We start from the raw sequence: 12,126 nt of genomic DNA, 5'->3' as shown, positions 1-12,126 counted from the left end.
ATAAAGTCTTAACCAGTCAGTGACCACACCCACGTGAGCACAGACATTATGACAAAGGGAGGGAATGCCCCTTCCCCCCCAGTGCTTATTAAATAGGACTCGTGACAAAATGCACATTAGGCCAGCGAGGCCAACAACGTGAGCTGAAAGGTACAGATTGGCTAGAAACTATGAAACTTTCAACAGAGAAGAAGATCTCTACAAGCTTCACTCAAAGAAAAAAAGAAAACTTTCCCCAAAATGAGTTTTTATTGAGAATTATTTTTTTTTCTTCCCAGAATACATTTGTTCAGAACAGCATTTTTACATATAACCCCCCCCCCCCCTGTTATTTTACACTGTAGATGAATTCAATGCTTGGTATATACAGAAAACCAAAATTCACGGTGTGAAAGTGTTTAATACAGTCATGCTCAAAGCAGACAATAAAAAAAAAAATAATCACCCAACAAAATGGGCAAAAAGGTATGAATGTGGCATATAAGTACGATTACATCTCCCTAAACGTACACCACCTCCCTTCAGCCCAGTTTCAGAGGACCTGAGTGGTTCACTTGATAACTCTTCCAATGCACACTTCCATAAAAAAGTAAACACTTGACAAAGCTGCACCACATTCTAAGAGCCCTACGCTCCACTTTCTGATCCTACAGTATTATTGGAGCACGGCTTTAAACAGTCACATGTCTGGTGGACAGACATGGTTATATTCAGAGAGTCTTGACCAAACCTTCCCTTGCTACTCAATCAGTGAAATGAGTGGCCATCAGATTTTGACCATTCAAAAAAACATACCAAAGAGCCCAGTTGTGAAGGTACACTCTACATTCATGCCTACATCCTCCAGGTAATTGAGGTGATGGAATTTAAGCAGAAATCCAAAGCGTTCCTATGTATACTGTGTAGGGTTGTATGAAGTCAGTCCAGTAAGAGGGACTTCCCTCATACCAGTGCAGTATACATGCTTGTATACTACAGAGCCGTTGTCGCAGTCTGAAAAGGGACAACACCCCCGCATAAAAGCTTGTGGATCAGACCATTTTAATAGATATGAAACACTTCAGATGACCCCGAGGAGGCTAACCAGTCTCAGGCAAACTGTTACAGAGCGGTTGATCAGAGTGTTGTGAATGTCAGGATGTAGTCAGTCCCACCACTTCACTACACACACACCATTCTGTTTGGGCTGAACCTCCTGTAGGCCATGTCAGGGGAGATGCCAGAAAGCATCCGGAAAATGACATAGGAGAGAACAGATTCATTGTGCAGATAACAAAAAATGAAAATGGACATAAAATAATGTGAATAATAAGCATTTGGTAGGACTTGGTCTGATCTGGGGCATGTGCATTAAGAGGGTTGCTTCGTCACAGGTGTTGCAGCCAGGTGTCTGACTAGAAGAGCAGGGCTCCCATGCTGCCCATTTCACTCTGCTCCTTGACAAAGATCTCAAAGTACTGGTAAATGATGGTGACTGCCAGCAGGATACCCGTGCCAGAGCCAATAGCACCCAGGAAGTCCGCCATGACAGATAGACCGCCGATACAGAGACCACCAAAAGCCGCCGCTGTGGGGATGTACCTGGAAAGCACAGAGGCAAGATTTCAGCTTGATACAGAAGGCAAACTCAAGTAGTAGTGCACCAATCATTACCTGAAGAAAGCATGTTTGGAAAAGTGTAATATTAAACCCTGTTAAATTAAGACATGGATTGTTATGGCTAAAAGGTTAGAGTTTTGACTAAGACAGTTTACCTGTTGAGTTCATGAACCATGGAGGTCTCTCTGTGTCCCCTCATCACCATCTGCTGCTCCTTTAGCTGCTTAGCCACCTGGGAGAGCAAACACACACTCATGGATTACATTACATAACACATGTACAGGTCCTCTGAAACATGCTATCCTCAAATGCAGTAGACATTTTAGGAGAGTCCTACATCAAATTCATAATTATGATTACATAGTCTAAAAAATGTACAGCACATGTGGTAGAAGGACTTACATCTTTGGCAGAAGAGCCAGACACCTCGATCCAGGTCTTGGAGAAAAAGGCACAGGAGCCCAGCATGAAGCAGATGTAGATGGTAGCGTGGATGGGGTCGTCTAGAACCGAGCCAAACGACTCCGGGGGAGAGAAGTAGTAACAGAGCCCACCCACTGGGTAAGCACGAGCTGGACCGCCTGACGATGTGTCCTATAAACACACAAGTCTGGTCAGCTTATACATTCTGTGTTGCTGGATATGTTCAAATCAGATTTGATTGGCCGTGTACACATTTTGCAGATGTTATCACAGGTGTATGTTCCTAGCTCCAACAGTGCAGTAATACCTAACAATACACACAAATCCCCAAAATAAAAAGAAGGAATTAAGAAATATTAGAATGAGCAATGTCAGTGTCCGGAACATAAATATATACTGTATGTATATGATGGTGTGTATAGACATTATATAGATAGAAAGGTGTGTACAGGAGTAGTTATATACGATGAGTCTTGACTATAAAATACAGTGTATACACCCATGAAGTGGGTAAAACAGTATTTAAACATTAAAGTGACCAGTGTTCAATGACTATGTACATAGGGCAGCAGTCTCTAAGGTGCAGGGATGAATACAGGATTGTAGCGGGCTAGTAACAGTGACTTAAGTTCAGGGTACTGTGCGGATGTTAATGTGACAAACCTTGAGTTTAGAGTTCGGACATGGTAGTTCAGAGAAATGGTTTAAAATGGTGTGTACTTACAGACCAGGTGCCCAGCAGGTTAACCAGGAAGTTGCCACTGAAGCGAGTGGAAAGCATCTGAGAGATGACGTACAGGTTGGACACGAGGGCAGACTGGAGGATGATGGGAATGTTGGAGGTGTAGAAGAGCTTGATGGGATAAGTGTTGTACTGGCCACGGTAACGGGCAGACTTGATGGGCAGGTCCACCCTGAAGCCCTGTAGAGAGACGGGAGGAAGAGAGACATGGTAAGAGAGAGTAGAACATTCCCATATCATAAATATATAGTGTCTAAATGGTCATTAATAAAAAGGTAAAGAACTTTTATTTATGCATTGTGTTGTTTTCTGACAATAACAAATGTATTCAACTCCATTAAACAGGTTTAAAGGAAGAAAGACAGTTACTGACCTGGAAGTATATGACTACACCAAAGACGAAAACGGTGGCGAGGAGGTTCAAAAGATTTGGCAGGTTCTGGCGGTAGAAGGCCTCTCTCAGGGCGCGCACTTTGTCTGTTCGCGTGGCCAGTAGGTGGAAGAGGGCAATGATGGCTCCCTCAAACTCTGTACCTAAACACAAGAGACTAAAACATCAGCCTCACATCTAGAGAACACCTAAACTAACCTTGACCCCTGGGGTTCTTCTCAAGGCCAAGTCGATCTATAGGAGCCATAGTTGGTCTTATGTGAAATTACCACTTGCATATAACCAGGTATTATCTCTGATAGTGGAAATTAGTAAGTCTGTCCTAAATGTACACCCAGACAGGGCACATCAGTTTCAATGCCTCAGTTTAGCCCATGAGACCTGCTGTCCTTCTCCCACAGCCGTCTGCTCTGGTGTCTTACCTCTGCCAGTGTTGACAGTGGTGGGGCTGAAGGCCTTCCAGACAATTGTCTCACAGATGTTGGTGGCAATGAACAGGGAGATACCAGAGCCCAGACCATAGCCCTTCTGCAGCAGCTCATCCAGCAGCAGCACGATTAGACCTGCCACAAACAGCTGGAGGGGTAGACAGGTGGGTTAGAGACCGAGACAAATCACTCACACTGGAGCCCTGTTTGACTTCCTTTAAATAGACTTTTTCTTCATACATTCATTGAAGTAATCGGAGAAGGTTGGATTGGTTAAAAATTAGGATGTGAACCTCGCTTTAAATTATATAATCACTTACAGATTAATAGTGATAACCTCTGAAAATGTAGCAAGAAAGGAGTATTGGACCAAGTCCTGAATCTGAGGGGGGATAAGAATATGACAGAGGGGTGGAGAGGAGGGCTCACCTGGATGATGATGAGCAGACAGATCCCAGCGCCCATATCGGAGGGGTCTCCGTACATTCCAGTCATCACATACACGATGGCCTGACCAATGGTGATGATCATACCAAACACTGTAGGAGATAGCAATGGGTTAGAAATTATATGGCCTCATTCACAGTAATGCTTAAACTTGACAGAATTAGGTCAAACTAGGAACAAGAAGTGGGGCTTGTGGTCTACATTTCTGTGCTCCGTTGAAGAGGGCCCTGTCTTTGGGGGTGTCTCCCACCTCAATGATCTTAGCCCCGGCCAGGAGCTGCATGATTAGGCCGGAGGTGACTATGGGAGAGATACCCAGCTCCATCAGGGTACCTGGACGGACAGGAGAGACCGTTAACAGGAGAGCAGTGCCATAGAGTTGTTCAGTCATTCAATCAGAAATAATACCAATTACCCACTCAAGTCAGAGAATTTTTTTTCACTCCTATCGATCAATTCATCATTCACTCAACACTATCAATTCACACACTCAGTAACTAACTAATTGACTCATTCATTGCCATGTCCCTTGATTGATGTATCAATTCACAGAGACATTAATTTATTCACTTGTTGTATCTACATTGCAAAAGTGACAACCCACCTCTGTTGGAGGCCAGAATGACTCTCATCCAGTAGAAGGGGTCTGCAGAGTCTGAGGACATGATGCCAAAAAGGGGAATCTGGAGGATAGGTGACAGAGATGCAGGTGTGACTTTTTATTCTACTCAATTAAAATGCTAGAAAAGAGAGAGTGTGTGAACAATACAGCAGATATTTACCTGGCAGCACACAAGGAAAATGAAGAGCGTGATGGCTGTCCATAGTACCTTCTCTCTGAACTGGATCTGTTGAAAACAGCAATTACAGTGAGACATGGAAGCAACAATGACAGCAGGAACAACAGAGGTTTATACAGTTGAAAGTAAAACATACTTGTCTTCATAAAGTAAATACTGTACCTTTCTTTCAGGTTTCTGGATTTCAGGTAATACTGCGCAGAACGGCTTTATTACCTCCAGGAATTTGACTGAAAACAGACAAAAGGAGGGATGTTATTCAATAGACTCGCCATAATAAACATAAAGGCCAGTGAATGACCTAACAATTTATAGGGGGACGTGGCATAGCAGTACATGCATAGCGGATTGGATCTTTCATTCATAATGAAAAGTATTCATTATGAAAACAGATCTTTCTAAACACAATTGTTAATCCAATGTAAAACATTTAGCATACCAGCGAATGTGTTTCAGTAAACAAGTACTGCTTATGATACGAGATATTTAAACCTGTGTCAAACACCGGCTGTTAGCTAAGCGTCGTCATCACTAATCTGGATGTGTCCGTCTGCATCCAATATAGCTAACGTTAGCTATACTAGCTAACGTTAGATAACGTTACATGTTAACTAGCATGCAGTATTTATCATGCTCCGAGATATCAATTACCATGTAACACTGATTGATGTGATATAGTTATCAATGTAACGTTAGCTGACTGGACATAATAAAAAGTAGTTAACATCTGTACAGCTAACATTAGCAAACTAGCTAGCTAACGTTAGTTAGCAAGTGACACTGATAGCTAAAGCGTTAGCTGGCTAACTAGCTAGCTCTTTTAAACTTCCGTTTCTTGACAACTGACAAAACTAGCCATTTTCTGGCAGACAATGCTGTTGAAGACAGGAGTTAAAAATATGCGTGAAACAAAGACCACTTGTCATCCAGCTAGCTAACAGTTAGCTCTAGCTACAATGAAAATGGCCTTAGATCCAATCATTGAAAAATGACAGCCTGCATCGGATTCGTCAAAAGTTCCCCGATTATGTGAAATAGTCCTTCACTTTAGCTAGCTACTTTAGTCTGGGGAATACTCACTGCCCATAATGATTTCCCAAGCGTTACGATCTTTGAGTGTGTGGTCCTTATGTGTCAATAGGTCTCTCCAGTTTTCGTTCTGACTACCGGCGAATTGCTCTACAGCTGAGAAAGAAAGCACTTTAGAGACACGTCAACACTACACAAACAAAGATAGAACAATGAAACAGATATTTCACTGGATGTATAAATCTGAAGCATCCGGTTGGCGTTTCCACTCACTACCAAATATGGTAGCGTGAGGAAGCCTACTGGCGCGCAGTGGAAGAAGAGGTAACGAGGTGGATTTTGGCTGACATTCTGCACATTTTCTCATCGATTAAACATTTGATCTTAATGCGGTTTTCTGTTCGCAAAATCGGTCATGAACAGGGTGGGCTAAATTTTCTAGACATTACCCCTTGCAAGAGAAGAAATCGCGCTGTTTAGGAGTGCAAAAGCTAATTGAGTTATTGCACACGCGCACTTCAGAGTAGGCGTTCCCTAACGGGAAATATGTCGCTATATGCTAGAACGCGCAAATGGATATCGGTAATGCGTGCTTGGCTCTGCCCAATCCTTGCTTGTTCTGCCCACTATGACTCATTTGTTCCTATTAGAAACGACAAGCAGTGGTCTATCTTGGTTTAGTTATAAAAAATATTTGACACAAGCGCTCCAACAAAGACGGAAGAGGAAGCGAGACACACAATCGTTTTTTTCCCTGGTTCAATGAACTAAATAATACCAGACCCAGCTACTATTGCATTGGTGTCACAACCAGTTAAGTAGACCGGAACCAACCTTTTTTTCAATGGTTAACGGCATCCAATAAATGTTTCATTACCGCCACGTACTAGACTGGAGTATAACTCCCTTATACTTTGCTTAAAAAATAATAATACAAAATTACGAAATAAATCAACAAATACCCTGACATCTAACCTTACACTCATTAAACACCCACCGCCGTACTCCACTATTTAAATCTATCAAGTCCTACCTCAGGCCTACAGCCTGAAACGATAGGACACCATCACTCAACACACTCTGTAACTCCTGACGCCAAGTCTCGTACACCTAAATACTTCTCTGCAGCTGCCACCACAACCTCAATTTTCTGCGACTTACATTCCATCCCGACAGTACAGTTGATAACCATGGCTATAAATGCAACAACAAAAAAATCAAATCTTACTGAAACATATCACTTGTTGGCCTGCCTATTCCTCTGTACTGGTACAGATCTACTACTCACACCACTCCTCTCAGGATCCCTCCACCTTGACCCATCTTCCTCTACTTTCTTCACAACCTCAGAACACGACAACTTCTGCACTACTCTAACCCTGGAAACCTCAACCTGCTTCTCTCGCACCGGACATTTCTGATCCCCAGCCACATGGGCACCACTACAATTAACACATACAGCTTCTTTCCCCAATGCTACACATTTTCTTTGTCTCATGCCCTTCTGCACACTTCTCACACCTAGGAACCTCCCTCCTACACAGAGCTGCCACATACCCATAAGCTTGACACCTGTAACAACGTAATGTATTCGGCAAAAAACTCAATAACAGACAACGACTTGTCTGTTTCACCATTCACGCCACCCTGTCTGCATCGCACCAAACGACGAGCATCACAAATACCCTTCAGTTGTTCAACTTTCACATTCACCGCTACCCCAGTAATCACTCCTTTCAATGGTTCCCTTTTCTTGAGATCAAAACAATTTACATCACTTGTTCCCATTCGCTTGACGTGGAGCGCCTGCTCCCTCTGACCAGCAGAAACAAACAATTATCACAAGACCATTTCTGGTTACCTTCACCGATTCCACAGCACCCAACTCTGTTTTCACCCACCCTGAAACCACACATGGATCAGCCAAAAGACAACTACCCACTTTTTCAAAAAATGTCACTCCATCACAAAATCATCTTTAACAGATTCATAATTTCTCCTGTATTCGAGCTAACGTACAGCTCACTGCTTTCATTTTCCACCATTATTCGTAATCAAATCATAGTTAATTTGTCACGTGCGCCGAATACAACAGGTGTCGACCTTACAGTGAAATGCTTACTTACAAGCACTAACCAACAGTGCAATTTAAGGAAAAAAATAGGTATTAAGGTATTAGGTAAACAATATGTAAGTAAAGAAACCCCGCCCCAAAACAGTGAAAATAACAGTAGCGAGGCTATATACAGGTGGTACTGGTACAGAGTCATGTGCGGGGGGACCGGTTAGCCGAGCTAATTGAGGTAATATGTACATGTACAGTTGAAGTCGGCAGTTTACATACACTTAGGTTGGAGTCATTAAAACTCGTTTATCAACCACTCCACAAATGTCTTGTTAACAAACTATAGTTTTGACAAGTCGGCTAGGACATATAGTTTGTGCATGACACAAGTAATTTTTCCAACAATTGTTTACAGACAGATTATTTCACTTATAAATCACTGTATCACAATTCCAGTGGGTCAGAAGTTTACATACACTAAGTAGACTGTGCCTTTGGAAAATTCCAGATAATGATGTCATGGCTTTAGAAGCTTCTGATAGGCTAATTGACATAATTTGAGACTTTTGGAGGTGTACCTGTGGATGTATTTCAAGGCCTACCTTCAAACTCAGTGCGTCTTTGCTTGACATCCTGGGAAAATCAAAAGAAATCAGCCAAGACCTCAGTAAAAAAATTGTAAACCTTCACAAGTCTGGTTCATCCTTGGGAGCAATTTCCAAACGCCAGACGGTACCACGTTCATCTGTACAAACAATAGCACACAAGTATAAACACCATGGGACCATGCAGCCGTCATACCACTCAGGAAGGAGACGCGTTCTGTCTCCTAGAGATGAACGTACTTTGGTGCAAAAGTACAAATCAATCCCAGAACAGCAGCAAAGAACCTTGTGAAGATGCTGGAGGAAACAGGTACAAAACTATCTATACCCAAAGTAAAACAAGTCCTATATCGACAACCTGAAAGGCAGCTCAGCAAGGAAGAAGCCACTGCTCCAAAACTTCCATAAAAAAGCCAGACTACAGGTTGCAACTGCACATGGGGACAAAGATCGTACTTTTTGGTGAAATATCCTCTGGTCTGATGAAACAAAAATAGAACTGTTTGGCCATAATGACCATTGTTATTTTTGGAGGGAAAAGGGGGAGTTTGCAAGCCGAAGATCACCATCCCAAACGTGAAGCACAAGGGTGGCAGCATCATGTTGTGGGGTGCTTTGCTGCAGGAGGAACTGGTGCACTTCACAAAATAGATGGCATCACGAGGATAGAAAATTATGTGGATATATTGAAGCAACATCTCAAGACATCAGTCAGGAAGCTAAAGCTTGGTCGCAAATGGGTCTTCCAAATGGACAATGACCCCAAGCATACTTCCAAAGTTGTGGCAAAATGGCTTAAGGACAACAAAGTCAAGGTATTGGAGTGGCCATCACAAAGCCCTGACCTCAATCCTATAGAAAATTTGTTAGCAGAACTGAAAAGCATGTGCGAGCAAGGAGGCCTACAAACCTGTCTCAGTTACATCATCTCTGTCAGGAAGAATGGGCCAAAATTCACCCAACTTATTGTGGGAATGTCACGTTCGTCGTAAGAATCGGACCAAGGCGCAGCGTGGTATGCGTACATTCTAATTTATTAAAGAATGAACACATACCACGCTGCGCCTTGGTCCGATTCATACGACGAACGTGACAGAAGAACCCACCATAAAAAGGACCAAGCAGCATGTTCAGAAGGAGCAGACATCATGAACTTGGGACGAGATTTTGGACGGTAAAGGATCCTGTATGTGGGAGAAAATATTGTCAGGAGAGGATCGCCTACCATGGAAGCAGGTGGAGATAGCGCAGGAGGAACGGCGAAGATATGAGGGGACACGGTTAGCACCGAAGCCCGAGAGGCAGCCCCAATAAAAAAAATTGGGGGGAGGGGGCACACGAGGAGATTGGCTGAGTCAGGTTGGAGACCTGAGCCAACTCCTCGTGCTTACCGTGGGGAGCGTGTAACTGGTCAGGCACTGTGTTATGCAGAGATGTGCACGGTGTCTCCAGTTCGCATTCATTGCTCGGTGCGCTCTATTCCAGCTCCTCGCATTTGCCGGGCTAGAATGGGCATCCAGCCAGGACGGATGGTGCCGGTTCAGCATTCCTGGTCTCCAGTACACCTCCTTGGACCAGGATATCCTGCGTCGGATCTGCGTACTGTGTCTCCGGTGCGTCTGCTCAAGTGAGCATCCAGCCAGGACGCATTGTGCCAGCTCTACGCTCCAGATCTCCAGTGCCCCTCCACAGTCTAGTACGTCCTGTGCCTCTTCTCCGCACTCGCCCTGAGGTGCGTGTCCCCAGCCCGGTACCACCAATGCCGGCACCACGCATCAGGCCTCCAGTGCGCTTCCACAGTCCAGTACGGCCTGTGCCTCTTCCCCGAACTTGCCCTAAGTTGCATGTCCTCAGCCCGGTACCACCAGTTCCGGCACCACGCATCAGGCCTCCAGTGCGCCTCCACAGTCCTGTACGTCCTGTGCTTCTTCCCCGCACTCGCCCTGAGGTGCGTGTCCTCAGCCCGGTACCACCAGTTCCGGCACCACGCATCAGGCTTCCAGTGCGCTTCCACAGTCCAGAGCTTCCGGCGACAGTTCCCAGTCCGGAGCTTCCGGCGACAGTACCCAGTCCGGAGCTTCCGGCGACAGTACCCAGTCCGGAGCTTCCGGCGACAGTACCCAGTCTGGAGCTTCCAGCGACGTTTCACAGTTCGTAGCTTCCGGCGACGTTTCACAGTCCGGAACCTCCAACGACGGGCCAGAGTCCGGAACCTCCAACGACGGGCCACAGTCCGGAACCTCCAACGACGGGCCACAGTCCGGAGTCTCCAGCGACGAACCCCAGTCCGGAGTCTCCAGCGACGAACCCCAGTCCGGAGTCTCCAGCGACGAACCCCAGTCCGGAGTCTCCAGCGACGAACCCCAGTCCGGAGTCTCCAGCGACGAACCCCAGTCCGGGGCCTCCAGCGACGAACCCCAGTCCGGGGCCTCCAGCGACGAACCCCAGTCCGGGGCCTCCAGCGACGATCCCCAGTCCTTGGCCTCCAGCGACGGTCCCCAGTCCGGGGTCTCCGGGGTCTTTATATTTTGGTTAGGTCAGGGTGTGACTAGGGTGGATACGCTAGTTTTTGTATTGTCTAGGGGTTTTGTATTGTCTAGGGGTTTTGTAATGTCTAGGGTTTTGTAATGTCTAGGTATTTTTATGTTTATGGTGGCCTGATATGGTTCCCAATCAGAGGCAGCTGTTTATCGTTGTCTCTGATTGGGGATCATATTTAGGTAGCCATTTCCCTTTGGTGTTTGTGGGTTCTTGTCTATGTGTAGTTGCCTGTCAGCACTCTTTTGTATAGCTTCACGTGTCGTTTTGTTATTTTGGTTAGTTTGTTCAGTGTTCATTCTTAATATATTAAAGAATGTACACATACCACACTGCGCCTTGGTCCGATTCATCTGACGAACGTGACAGGAAAGCTTGTGGAAGGCTACCCAAAACGGTTGACCCAGGTTAAACAATTTAAAGGCAATGCTACCAAATACTAATTGAGTGTATGTAAACTTCTGACCCACTGGGAATGTGATGAAAGAAATAAAAGCTGAAATAAATCACTCTACTATTATTCTGATATTTCACATTCTTAAAATAAAGTGGTGATCCTAACTGACCTAAAACAGGGAATTTTTACCCAGATTAAATGTCAGGAATTGTGAAAAACTGAGTTTAAATGTATTTGGCTAAATTGTATATAAACTTCCGACTTCAACTGTAGGTATAGTTAAAGTGACTACACATAGATCACAGAGAGTAGTAGCAACGTAAAATAGGGGGTTGGCGGGACACAATACAAATAGTCCAGGTATTCATTTGATTACCTGTTCAGGATCTTCCCAAGTCTTATGGCTTGGGGGTAAAAGCTGTTGAGAAGCCTTTTGGTCCTAGACTTGGCGCTCCGGTACCGCTTGCCATGCGGTAGCAGAGAGAACAGTCTATGACTAGGGTGGCTGGGGTCTTTGACAATTTTAGGGCCTTCCTCTGACGTAGAGATCCTGGATGGCAGGAAGCTTGGCACCAGTGATGTATTGGGCCATACGCACTACCCTCTGTAGTGCCTTGCAGGCGGAGGCTGAGCAATTGCCGTACCAGGCAGTGATGCAACCA

General features: G+C 44.8%; 1 protein-coding gene across 1 annotated transcript; it reads right to left on the bottom strand.

The window, feature by feature from the left end:
- Window positions 1–380: 380 nt before the first annotated feature.
- LOC129815487 (protein transport protein Sec61 subunit alpha-like) lies at window positions 381–6,066 on the bottom strand. Its single transcript, XM_055869363.1, has 12 exons — window positions 5,911–6,066; window positions 4,993–5,060; window positions 4,813–4,878; window positions 4,635–4,713; window positions 4,232–4,363; window positions 4,013–4,122; window positions 3,578–3,731; window positions 3,138–3,298; window positions 2,747–2,944; window positions 2,002–2,193; window positions 1,755–1,831; window positions 381–1,581 (listed from the first exon to the last, which is right to left on the bottom strand). Exons 1-12 carry the CDS (start codon window positions 5,915–5,917, stop codon window positions 1,395–1,397), a joined length of 1,431 nt encoding a protein of 476 aa, XP_055725338.1. The 5' UTR covers window positions 5,918–6,066; the 3' UTR covers window positions 381–1,394.
- Window positions 6,067–12,126: the final 6,060 nt, after the last annotated feature.

The sequence above is a fragment of the Salvelinus fontinalis genome, chromosome 18, assembly GCF_029448725.1.
Source record: "Salvelinus fontinalis isolate EN_2023a chromosome 18, ASM2944872v1, whole genome shotgun sequence".
NCBI lineage: Eukaryota > Metazoa > Chordata > Actinopteri > Salmoniformes > Salmonidae > Salvelinus > Salvelinus fontinalis.
This window is presented reverse-complemented; position numbering and strand designations above follow the sequence as displayed.